The sequence below is a fragment of the Hyperoodon ampullatus genome (assembly GCF_949752795.1).
Source record: "Hyperoodon ampullatus genome assembly, chromosome: 17".
Taxonomy (NCBI): domain Eukaryota; kingdom Metazoa; phylum Chordata; class Mammalia; order Artiodactyla; family Ziphiidae; genus Hyperoodon; species Hyperoodon ampullatus.
In genome coordinates, this window is record NC_136930.1 from 12,972,799 (window position 1) to 12,986,235 (window position 13,437).

At 38.1% G+C, this 13,437-nt stretch overlaps 1 protein-coding gene across 1 annotated transcript in view; it reads left to right on the forward strand.

Moving 5' to 3' along the window:
- The window catches only part of PREX2 (phosphatidylinositol-3,4,5-trisphosphate dependent Rac exchange factor 2), a gene marked incomplete at both ends in the record, with an annotated part of 282,561 nt that overhangs the window by 138,265 nt on the left and 130,859 nt on the right, over positions 1-13,437 (forward strand). Inside the window, 5 exons of the mRNA XM_079722715.1 lie at positions 156-298; positions 461-553; positions 2,231-2,379; positions 7,282-7,367; positions 12,230-12,366. Coding sequence (XP_079578841.1) covers positions 156-298; positions 461-553; positions 2,231-2,379; positions 7,282-7,367; positions 12,230-12,366 — 608 coding nt within the window. The remainder of the gene's footprint in view (positions 1-155; positions 299-460; positions 554-2,230; positions 2,380-7,281; positions 7,368-12,229; positions 12,367-13,437) is intronic.

A 13,437-nucleotide genomic window follows, 5' to 3' on the forward strand; every position in this document is an offset into this window, starting at 1 on the left:
GAAAGAAATAAAAATGGGTTATTGGGATATTTGTGAATGTAACTTGTTCTAGGTAATGGGACAGGGTATTAATTTACTGAAGGGTCTGTCAGTATGGAAACTGAGGTCAATTTGGGGGTAATTGAAACAGTTTGAATCTCTCTCTGTTTCCATAGTCCTTGAAAAAAGTGAATTCAAAGACGAACCCTTACTTTTCCGCTTTTTTGCTGATGAGGAAATGGAAGGATCAAACATGAAACATCGACTGATGAAACATGATTTAAAAGTTGTAGAAAATGTTGTAGCCAGATCATTATTGGTAAGTTTGTTGCAGTGCTATGCAAGTTTTCTTCTTGATTAGACATTAACAGGAGATTACATAAACATGTTTGACAGTGATGCAACATATTATTTCATTCTGTTTGATTTGTAAGTTTTTTTATTGTTGTTTTATTAATAATGTTAATATTTTGCATTTCAGATTAAATCCAATGAAGGCAGCTATGGTTTTGGGTTAGAAGACAAAAATAAAGTTCCAATAATAAAGTTGGTAGAAAAGGGGTCTAATGCTGAGGTAATGTAAATTAGCATTTTTATTTAACGTTGTCCGTGACATACAAACATAAAAGTTTTAAACAAAGTGAAATCAGCCTTTAAGTATCTTTGTGGAAAATAATGTTTCTGAATAATCTTATTCTGAGGTTCTTTTAAATACTGTTGGGATTTGTGACAGAGGTTGTCTGGGTACTTAAGGATAGTGGGGGGAAGCATTGTAGAGATCTACAGCTTGAACTGTTGATCTCTTAGGAGTCCAGGTGGCTTATTCCATGTCCGATTCTAGCCTGCAGCCCTGTGGAGACTGCATAGGGTGGACTGTATTGTGTATGTCACGTGATTCTTCCATTAAATCTAGGGCTGTATCTTCTATTTTCCTATCACTTTTGATTGTCTTATTTAAGTACAATTTCCATCAGTAAAGCACATGCTTTGGTTTATTTTCTTATTGGGTTAATGCCGATAAATGTGATGAATGTACTCTCACCTTACCAGACTTTTAAACAAAGGAATCTCCTGATCATTCATTCATTCAGAAATATTTATTTAGTGCCTGTTATGTGATTAGCAGTGTTCTAGGCTCTGGTAATACAGCAGTGAACAAAACAAAGTTCTCTGCCCTCATGGAACGTACCTTCTAATGTTATAGCCCAAGTGTGTCAGGTTTAAAGTATTCCTACCTCTGCCTGGCTTATAAAATGCTTAATCCTCAAGCAAATGTCTCAATATATAAATTTTTAATAAAGAATGAGAAAATGAATGAAGCATGGCTTTTAACTTTGAACCTATTTAAAGTTAGTAGCAAACGGTCACTTACCCTATTTGCTGACGCCCTAGGTCTCTGTCTTTTACCAACCTCATGCAAGACAAAGCTTTATGTACAGCATATTAATTTCAAACAAAATAACTGCTCAGTCCATACTCTGTTGGTGGGCCTGGCCAACAAATGACTTTTTATTATTTTCTATGATGAGGAAATGTTTTCACCAGTCATTTTCAGAGGGTGTTCTTAGAGCCCAGCTTCATCTGACTCTGCCACCAATAAAATGCGCTCTCCCAGGTTTTCGTCCTTTGGCTGGTAACCAAAACAGTGTATAGTTTATAGGCAGTAGGGTTGGTTAAGAAGACTGGCCTGGTTGGCGTGGAGAGATAATGTCTTCCTTGTCATCTTTCCAGCATCTTGTGATCTGTGCCTGTTGGAGCTCTTCCTTGGTTCCAGGCCATTTCTCCTGCCCTGTGGTCCCCTATGCTATGTCAGGCTAGAGATGTATATTTGGTTGTTATCCATGTCTATATAGAGGTTGAAAATCTCTCAGTTATTTGGATATAGATGGAAAACACAGGCAAAAAAACTTAACCTGGGGTTTGACTGTAGTTAAAAGGATGAAATAAGAACTATAAAATATAACAGAAAAAAGGGTTACAGGAGAAGTACAGTGGTAAGTCCTGGAGGGCGGGAGGAGAATGTCAGTAGAGATGGGTGATCAAATTTAAAAGTAGGTCAAAGAGAATAACTGTGTTATCTCTTCCACAGTTCTGTATTGTGACATTGTATGAAAACATTGCAGATGTGTTAAAATGTCAAAATCTCTAAGTTCTAGACCCTTTCAGATTCTAATTCTGTGAAAAAATTGGTTTCTTATTAAAATAAAATTTGATTTTTTTTTTTTTTTTTTTTTTGCTGTTTCTCTCCTAGATGGCTGGCATGGAAGTTGGGAAAAAGATTTTTGCTATTAATGGTGACCTAGTTTTTATGAGACCTTTCAGTGAAGTGGATTGCTTCCTGAAATCATGCTTAAATAGCAGAAAACCTCTAAGAGTTCTTGTGAGCACAAAGCCAAGAGAGTAAGTTGTATAGTTTATGTGCGGTTTTTAAAAAATTTAGACATAGGTGAATAAAACAGAAAAGTTAAGAGTAAACATCTAGAATTAAGCATCTCACTGCTTGGCACATTTAAACATCACCAACATCACTGATACTGGTCTGTAGATAATGGGAAAAAATACGTTGCTTATGATGGTTAAATGCTTGCTACTTAAATCAGGTAGTTTCAACAGAATAATATTTTCCTTTTGATGCTCCAGCTTTTCTGGTCTGGGTTGGGTTGAGTTTGAGTATGAGTGAAGAAAACTAGTAGAACACTTGGCAATGAAAACTTTATTCCGCCATGTTCAGCTCTAAGAATTACAAGGACTATGAGTTGATCAGATACCATTTATGATTAAATGTTCATAGGAGATGGGATCAAACCTGGGTGACAGACACTTCCATGCTTTCATGTACTTAGTAATATGTCCATTATTTTTAAAAGATATGGCTGTCTACCTATGATTAGAAAAAAAACTTATGTTTATTATAGAAAAATTAGTGAGTACAGGTTTTTCTAAAGGAAGACATTTTCCTATAATCATATTATCCATAAATGACCATTGTTATTTTTTTGAAATTCAGTGCTAGTTGATTTTTCTAAGTATTGACACATGTACATACAATCAAGTATTTATAAAATGGGAACATGATTAATGATCTGGGGGGGGTTGAAAAAAATTAACAAGATATGGATATACTTGGAAAACATTAGCTTTTTGTCTGCAAATCATTGATGGTCTCGTGTTCCTGTATTAGATTTCCATGATTTGTTTAACTAATTAATTAATTGAGAGAATATATATAAAGTGCTTAGCATAATGTCTTAATGTACTATGATTATATCAATATTACTATTTGAAATTGAAGTATATTATTTTAATAGTAATACGCAACTTCATTAATTTGAAGATAAATGAAGGTTACCACTTCAGAAACAAAAAGGTTTATTTTAACTACTTATAAAAATATTCTGGGCTTCCTTGGTGGTGCAGTGGTTGAGAGTCCGCCTGCCGATGCAGGGGACACGGGTTCGTGCCCCGGTCCGGGAAGATCCCACATGCCCCGGGGTGGCTAGGCCCGTGAGCTATGGCCCCTGAGCCTGCGCATCCGGAGCCTGTGCTCCACAATGGGAGAGGCCACAACAGTGAGAGGCCCGCGTACTGCAAAAAATAAAAATTAAAAAAAAAATAAATAAATATTCTAAGTATATATAGTATCATATTCTTCCCTACCTTAATATATATTTTCAGCAATAGCTGGGTCCATCATTTATCTTAAGAGTTAAAGTGCAGTGTAATGGGCTTGATTCTGCAGTGTCATCAAGGTAAAGGCTTTAGCTTGTACCCACAGCTTACCAAGGGGTCTGAAGGAGTGAGAGTGACTCATTAAAGTTAGTAATTTAGGAAGACTTTGAGATACAGGGCAGCAAATAACCATGACAGTGTCTTCTCTCTAAACCTAATTACGATCTATTAGTCACGCTTTCTCCAGCCCTATCTAGGGTGAGGCTTATCTAGTTGCCTACCTCTGGACAATTTGAGGACATTTAAAAGGAAAAGGACAGACTGGAAAGGACTAAGGCAGTGGTATTCCAAAGCAATCATTAGTACACTGAAGGCCCTCTCCATGGCCCCTTGTCCCCTGATTTAACCCGGCAAATGCTTTTCACTGATCACAGACATTTCAATTTAGAGGACTTTGAAGTCATCAGCTTCAACACTGAATAGAAAGGGGCACATCCTCAGTCCTAGAATTAATTGCTAGATGAGCAGGGTTGGAACCTGCGTCTTTTGACTCTTCCCTCCGTGTTTGCTGCACAGTACCTGAAACCCGATATTTCCCGTCCAGGTTCAAGCCTCTCTTTCACCATTTGCTTGCTAATTGTGTTGCTTCAACAAACTCATCCATAAAAAATGGGGACAATAAGAGTGCCTATGTCACAGAGGTGCTAAGAACATTAAACAAATCTAGGTTTGCTGGGACGAAGTGAGAGAGTGGCATGGACACATATACACTACCAAATGTAAAATAGATAGCTACTGGGAAGCAGCCGCATAGCACAGGGAGATCAGCTCAGTGCTTTGTGTCCACCTAGAGGGGTGGGATAGGGAGGGTGGGAGGGAGATGCAAGAGGGAGGAGATATGGGGATACATGTATATGTATAGCTGATTCACTTTGTTATACAGCAGAAACTGACACACCATTGTAAAGCAATTATACTCCAATAAAGATGTTAATAAATAAATAAATAAATAAAAATAAATAAAATGTATTGGGCACCTATGAGGTGCTGGGTACATTATGAAAGGTAGCATTAAATAAGAAAAAAAAAAAGAAGAAGAACCTATTCATGTGTTCCGCACGTAGTATGTATTCCAGTGATGTTATCTGTGATGCTTATCTGTGATGCTTATCTGTTCTCTCATTTTATTTTTTTTCACTGCTTCTTTATTACATCAAGAGCACATTTTACATTTTATTTCAAAACTGTTTTGAGGATGGAGTACTCAATTTTTTCCTTTTTGTTTTTAATTTGTCTGAAGTATTATAACCTTTCCTTTCATATGCCCTTATTCTAACATATGATTCCTATAAATCATTCTCATATTTTCTTATAATAGCTACTTATAATTTATGAAGTATCCTGTTTGGGGGTAAAAGGCAAAATACGACGGGTAAATACAACAGAATTTTTCTTTTGAACCTAGTTGTATTTTACACTTGATAACATCAAGGAATTTTCCAGAAGGCTTTGTAGCAGATAATTTAGTGCACTTATTTTCCTACAGGAAATGAGCATTCCTCTTGTATAAATTTAATTCTTCTTTTAATCGTATAGTGGTCCCAGCAGGGGAACATGTTTTCCAAAGGTCGTTTTATGAAGAGAGCCCAGTATTATGAACAAAATGCATCTCACGGTGCTCTGTATAAATTTTGTTAAGAAAAAATATCATCATCTTCTTGAAGATTAGAGTAAGATCAGCCTTGCTTAGCAATGTAAGAAAGATAGAAGACCTTACTCAGAAAGAGTTTTGAGAGTTCACTATGAATTTTTCACAGTCCGAAAGCAACAATAATTCACCATGTCCAGAAAGCTCCAAGTTATTTCAGCAAAAGTGAACTCTCATTCGTAACATAGAGAAGCATGAGCTACCTCTACTTTTGGTTTCATGCTCAGAAGATGTATTTATTCCCCTTTCTTTTCCTCAGTCAGTTCTATCTTCCATCTTCCAGTGTACCTTTGACACACAGTAGTGCCAAGGTGATGTTCAAAGGAAGCAGATACAGCCTTATCCATCAAAGTGTTTAATTAAGGACACAGGATGAATTAGTTCCGTGACCTCTGTGCCACCAATATACAGATCACTTCATAGTATGTAACCTAATTTATAATAACATTTTCAGGCTTCCCTAGAACAGACAGTTTGCATTTCTATCACGGAATGCCTGAATGCCTGCCAGGGTTATATTTTAAATTGCGGGGCCAGCCTCTGCGTTCAGCCCTAAGGGCAGTGTATGGCTTTCTCGAGTTTTCTAGATGCCATGTTGCTCTTTCATAGACTGCAAATAGGTGCTGTTGTACCTAACTTCTGATTCTGTCTCATGTGCCCTTGAAGTGCTGCCAACTTTTATTTCATGATTAATTCATCCTCTTTTGGAAAACACTTCTGTTTCTGGGGCATCAAAGGCCATCCATCAAAATTTATTGGGTTGTATTCGTTTGTCTTTGCTCTCTCTGGCAGTTTATTTAAACTCATTTTTAGTGTTAGGCTGTTCCGTCTCGTCTCGTGTTCTCTGCTTTTCATTGTTGCTTTCTGATTTCTGCCTTCCTTCCGTGGAGTAGTTCCTTTATTACTACCAGTGGGACATCCGTCCCTGGTTTGCCATGACGGCTGACTCAAGGTCTCCATCTCTTCATCTTCTTTTCCACGTGGATTCATTAAAAAGACAGCTTTTCTTATTCTGGTTTACCTTTTGGTGTGTTATCCTTTTAAAATTCCACTGAATAAACACAAAAGTTAATCAAATTTGTTAAATTCTTTGGATATTGTGTTTGACAGACCTGTTCTTTAAAACCAGCTCTTTGTTGTTGCTCTTTGCTGAAGTTCCCAACAGGTAGAAACGTGCGAACCCTGTGTTTCTTTTTTTTTTTTTTTTTTTGCGGTACGCGGGCCTCTCACTGCTGTGGCCCCTCCCACTGCGGAGCACAGGCTCCGGACGCGCAGGCGCAGCCGCCATTGCTCACGGGCCCAGCCGCTCCGCGGGACGTGGGATCTTCCCGGACCGGGGCACAAACCCGCGTCCCCTGCATCGGCAGGCGGATTCTCAACCACTGCGCCACCAGGGAAGCCCCCTGTGTTTCTTTTATATTAATTTTAACGATGAGATTTCGCAGCGCACTGATGCCTTCTTTGTCAGAGTAAACTAAGGAGAGAAGCTTCCATTTTACTAAGTTTTTACATAGTTCACAGCAGGGCAGTTTACCAGAGCTTTCTCTTTTCATCTCTACTGACACCTTGCAAAGTAATGTTATCATCATCTTTCTGTGGAAACTGGCTCAGTTAAGGAGTTCATCCAAGTTATCCAACTATGAAGTGACTAAATCAAGATTCAAAGCGAGGTTTGTCTGACCCCAGAGCCTGTTCCTTGTTCAGGATATTCTACACAACGACTGTGTTCCGTGGAGGAACCCAGGGTGACGTGCCCGCTCTGGCCCCCAGGAAGGGCACCCACCACGCTTGTCCAGCCCAGTGTCTCTCACACGGGAGACTATGATACGCATTTACTGAAGGACTGAATACAGGTGTGGACGACTATTGTTTCAACCAACTGTGGCGTTTGAAAATCATCTTACCTTATTTTTGATTGGCTTTAGGACAGTGAAAATCCCAGATTCAGCAGAGGGACTTGGCTTCCAGATCCGAGGATACGGCCCTTCGGTGGTGCATGCAGTGGGAAGAGGTGAGAAATCCATCCCGTGTGGTAACCAGCTTGCCAGCAGGTTTGGATACCCCTTGCTGAACATCAATACGTTTAAAAGTGCATAATCATGTTGCTGTGAATTTTCTCACTGGTATTTCTACTGTATTAGCTCAATGGTAGTATATTCCTAAAGCAACATTTTCCAAAAAGCTCTTCAAATTGTAAGACATATTTATCATTGTTAAAAATTCATAAGAGAATGATGCTTCCCAATCTCACTTTTCTGCATGCTTTAGTTGAATCAAAGGACATAATGACTTGAAGGTTTTGTATTTTTCTCTGACAGCAAATTATTATATTTTTGTCAGCAATGCAAAGATGTGAGTGTTTGGGCTTAAGAATGATCTGTTTGCTTTATATAATGTCTGTTGCTATATGATTACTTTATTACTTTATTCTCATAAGCCATGCATTTTATAAAGCATAAAATGCATTTTAAATTAAATAATGTATGTGACCCAAAACTTATGTTTATATTTTATTCTCTTTTTGTTTGATAGGCACATCAACATTTGATATCTCTTGTTAACATATGTACTTTTAAATTTGATGCTAACACTAATGTGATTTAAGGGAATAACTGTTAGATCCCACTTTGCTGACCGTAGTATATAAATTGCTGCTGTAGCAAGAAGGATCACTAAGCATACGAAGCCATGTGTTTATCTTAACAAGAGACAAACATGCTTTTCATTACTAAGATACGTGAACTGCAGAGCATCTTAATATGATCACTCCAGTATTAGACTGGAAAATTTTGAGAGGACATTGCTATCAGAATCAAATTTATCAAGAATCTACTAGCTAGACCCCTATTAGATTATAAAATTGCTTTCATTAGTGTATGTATGACAAAAATTAATCTTATTTCAAAACTTGTCTTTTCACTCAGAATTTTAAAATACATAGATTAACAGACATTTAAAATGTGTCCAGTAACTCATTAAAATTATAAAACTGAAATGGGATTCATTGCATACCGAAATGGGATATTTGAGACATCAAATATCTCCTTCATTTTCACTAAACCAAAAAGGAGCCAGTCCCATTATTGATACTATGAAATAACTGAAAACCTAAGTGAATCAAACTGTGTCTGTTTCCCTATTACAGTATCTTTTAAAGAGCAGGGTTGTATTTTGGGAACTTAATCGTAGGGTAGGGCCAATTCTGGTTACTATGCTTTTTGCTTCTGAAGAGTAAAAGAAAGACTCATGTGCTTTTCCCTTGAGTGTATATTAAATATGGTATTAGTCTGTGGTTTCCTTTTGCACTGTAATTTTGCCGTAAGGAAAAGAAACTTCTTTCCCATTTTTCTTCTTCAGCCCTTTCCCATGGTCACACACTAGAGCATATCAATAATGGGACTTTCACCTGTGGAATCTACAATTCTAATATGCCAGTTTCTGACTATAGTCCCTGTTTTGGGTCTCTTATCTGGTTGCTTTAAAATTTGGTTGCTTCTTCAATAAAAAATGGTAAACAGAATTCCATTGGGACCTCCAATCTCGGGATCCTTCTCCTTTTCTCCTGGTTGATTATATCCCTCAAAGTGCCACTTCCTTCCTTAGCCAGCTTTATCCCCATGGTGGGTCACTTCCATGACTTGTCAGCATTGTTACGGTCCTCTCATCCCTGTCTCTCAGGTGCATCCAGGGTCCTCTTGTGCTTATCCCTCAGGTGCATCCAGGCCACCTTATTTCAGCTTTGGATAAACCTAACTACATTCTTTGCTTTTTCTCCTGAGCAGCTAGGAAAAAACTATCATGGATATGGAATTAGTATCTTCCCAATTCACTGTCTTGTCTTTTACTGAGCCCCTGTTACTACTCAGCAGTCTTTTTATGTGTCTGATCAGTTGTCTCTTTTTCTGTTCATTATTGCCTCCTGTCCCCCATCATGACCTCCTTTTTCACCTCGCAGACATATTCAGGCTCCCAGGTATGAAGCCCTCCAAGTCCCACACCTTTTTTTTTGCACACGTTGTTGGCTGTTTTACCATCACCAATTTTTCTCCTAGTCTAGAGGAAGAGGTCTTCCGTTTTCCTCTCTGGAGTTCAAGGTTAATATCTCTACAGGTATTCTGGAGCCCACCCCTTCAGATACCTCCTCTGGGGTATTACACTGTCAGATATTCCGTTTCCAGAATTTTCAACCTTTCTCTTCACTGGATTACTATAGTAGAGGCTATAAACATGCTCAGTTGTTTCTCATTGAAATAAACAAAGAAACAAAACTGTCTTAAACTGAAGAGCAAATACAAAACCTTCCCTCTTCCTTATTTTCCTCTCTAGATCCTTGCTACACAGAGTGTGGTCCGCAGACCTACAACGTTGGCATCACCTGGGAGCTGGTTAGAAATGCAGAATCTCAGGCCCCATCTAAGACTTACTGAATCAGAATCGGTATTTTAACAAGATGCCCAGGTGATCTGTATGCATGTCAAAGATGGAGGCCCTTCGCTCTAGAGTAACGCTCTCAGAACTTATGTTTGTCATGCCAAACTTCCTGAAATGCTGGTCTTTATTTTGGCTGGCCCTTCCTCACTTCCTGTTTGAATTTTAGCCCAGGGCTGTAGACATCTCCTCCCACCTCCTACCCACATCTCCAAGGGTAGCCCATGTCTTCTAAGAGTAATCATGGACTTAACTGGAAAATACGATGGACATTGAGAGTTCTTGTCTTCATTGAATATTCTGTTGCATTTGTTTAAACGGACTGCTCCCGTTGGCCTAAAACATTCATTATCTTGATTTCTGAGATGGTACTTTTCAGATTTTTCTCTTACCCCTCTGCCGGCTCTTCATCTGTTGACCCCTGAACTGTTGGCACTCTCTTCTCTTCTTTGCCTTCTTGCTCTACCATAAACAATCATATTGATCCTCTTTGCTGGGGATTTCTAAATCTCTTTCTCCCGCCCAGATCTCTTGAGTTCTATAGCCTAGATCTAATTGTTTATTAAACATCTCCACCTAAATGCACCTTTGGAACCTTAAGAAACCTAGTATTATCCCCAACTGAACTTTTTATCTATTCTCTGAAGCTGCTTTGCCTTCTGAATTCTCTCTTTATTTAAATAACTCCGTCTACTCAGCCACTGAGTCCGAAGGCACAGGAGTGATCCTGAGTGCGGGCTACAGCCTTTCCGTCAACGCCATCATCAAACATCAGAAACTTGATCCCGTTCTCCCCTTTATAACTAAAGCTACCTTAATTCCATCCTGGGAATCTGCAGTGGATGCTTGCTGTGATTTTGATTTTTGACTTCAACTCCGGTGATCCATCCTCTGCATAGGCGGGGGTTGGGAGCGATCGTGTCACTTCTCTGCTTCAGATTCTTAAATGTTTTTCCTCTCGCGTGTATAGTAAGGTTCACACTCAGGACTTCACTCAAAGTGCACAGAGACTTCACAACCTGCCTCTGCTTTGCTCTCCAGTCTCTCACCCACTTTCATTCTAAGCTCACACTGACTGTTCCTATGGTCCCAAGTGTCCAGGTTATTCTTGACTCAGTGCCTTTTTCAGGCTCTTTTTCTTCTTCTTCTTTTTTTAAAAAAATTTTATTGGAGTAGACCTGATTTACAGTGTTGTGTTAGCTTCAGGTGTACAGCACAGTGAATCACTTATATATATACATACATCCACTGTTTTTTAGATTCTTTTCGCATATAGGCCATTACAGAAGACTGAGTAGAGCTCCCTGGGCCCTACAGAGTCCCCTGTCCTTATTAGCTATCTATTTCATATATCGTAGTATGTATGTGTCATTCCCAGTCTCCCAGGGTATCCCTCCTCCCCACCACCCCCTGGTAACCATAAGTTTGTTTTCTACATCTGTCACTCTATTTCTGTTCTGTAGCTAAGTTCAGTTGTACCCTTTTTTTTAGATTCTAGGCTGTTCTTTCTGCTGCGATTATCCCTCCCTCCCTTAAGACTCAGCTCAATCCAGAAAAACCACTTAGTATTTCTGGGAGTGAATTTTAGTGAGGAGAAATGCATACTGTCTTCTTGAATATAAATTATGTTCTTTAAGATGTTTAATAATTCCTTCATGGGAGAAATTGCTTACAAAGGAAGGCTCTTCTAACATACTTAGGATAAGTTTTATAATCATTGATGTTAATTATGTACATTGTATTTAACAGTGGTGCTTTGTAAATATTGATTTGCTCAGAATATCAAATAGTAATGATTGGAAGGTTCTGAAAATCTTAACTCACCTGTTAGGATATGCCACTGTATCTCTGCAAATAAATGATGGACAGTTGATGTTTTCTGATTAATTTTATTCTCCCCAAATTGTCTGGTTCCTGACCCTTTGTATGAATCCTGAACTCTTATTTCTCTTAGCAAATCCAGTCCACTTCTAGTTGCTAATTGACTTGATTTTTTTCCTTAAGAATTTCTTTTAATTGTTGGCATTTTAAAAAGTGAAAGTGAATACTGTTTAAATATTTAGAGATTTTGTAGACTAAAGGAAGGTAAAAAGGCCTGTATTTCTCGCTTTCTCATTGTGCCATTATATATGCATATTTAGAAAATTAGATGGATTAGACATTTGAAAGGGAAAATAACTGATTAGCATTATAAAGGTGTCTTCACAGTATCTCTTCAAACAAATTCTTCAGGGGGTGGGAAGATATTTGTTCAACACAGTTTGAATGGCCAGTTAAAAAGCAGGAAATTTTTGAGAAGGCATTGCCGTCAGAGCCAGATTCATCAAGAACATGCTAGCTAGATGTTTATCATATTTTAAAATTGCCTTCCTTACGGTATATGGGATAAAAATGAATCATATTCCTAAAATTAGTTTTTGGCAGTTTTCTCATTTGTATTTAAAGGAACTGTGGCCGCAGCCGCTGGTCTTCACCCTGGACAGTGTATCATCAAAGTAAATGGAATCAATGTCAGCAAAGAGACACACGCCAGTGTTATTGCCCATGTCACGGCCTGCAGGAAGTACAGGAGACCAACGAAGGTAAACTACCCTTGGCTGGTGTAGCTGTAATCGCAAACCTGCACAGAAGGCCCCGGGGACAGCATGGGATAGTGCCAGGGCTGTTTGTGGTTTCCACTGACAAGTTCACGTTTAAGTGCAGAACTTTCAATCTCATAATGCTTGTTTTATCTGCATAATTAGTTATAATCGATTCTGCTTAAATGGCCACATTTTGCTGCTACAGTATTATCACCAGTTTAAAAAGTGCTCTGGGCTATTTTCATTTTCATTGTGATGAGTTTTCAAATAGCTAACTGTTTATCAAATTGAAATCCAAAGGTCTGAACTGTTTTCTTGACTCTTGTGATTGCCTTAGAATCTATAATGGTCAGCGTGTACCTCCGTCTGTGTATATGAATTATAAATGCTTACACTGTTTATTATAAAACTTCTGTGAAAAAGAAAAAATTATGGGTTTTATAGGGTCTGTGATTGACTGTTGGATATATTTTTATTTAGGTAGCTGGATTTAGCTTTTAAAAGAAAATACCAATATGTGTTTGCCATTACTTAAAATCTTAAGCACTGTCCTCTGATCCAAACTTTAAGTGCTATACAAAAATAAAATTAGAATCCTAATTGATAAGTAAAGCTTATTATCTCATGAGATACAAGGGAGTGTTGGATTATAAGAGAAAATTCTCTCAAATTAATTAACTGAGTGCAAAAGGAATTTTAAAGGACAGGCTTTCTATTTTTTTCTGTCATGCTCGGTGAAGTACTCTTTTCTAGATTTGAGTATATGACTTTGTGTCCAAAACAGAAAGATGAGTGGCTATTTTCTCCTAGGTCAGGACTGACATCCTGCAAAATACTGAGTCCACAAGAAAATAGCCGATCAATTTTGCATACTAGTGAGGTCAAACGAGCACAGCAGATTGGAATTCACACGTAGTTGCCTAGGTTATTTGGGTTGACAGTAGTTTAATAAATAAATATTTATTGAACTGTATTAGTAAATGAAGTTTTAAAAAGATACTACTTAAATGATCAAATTTTTCCCCTTCTATCAAAATTTTTAAAAGTAGCCAAATTGATTCGAGTTTCATT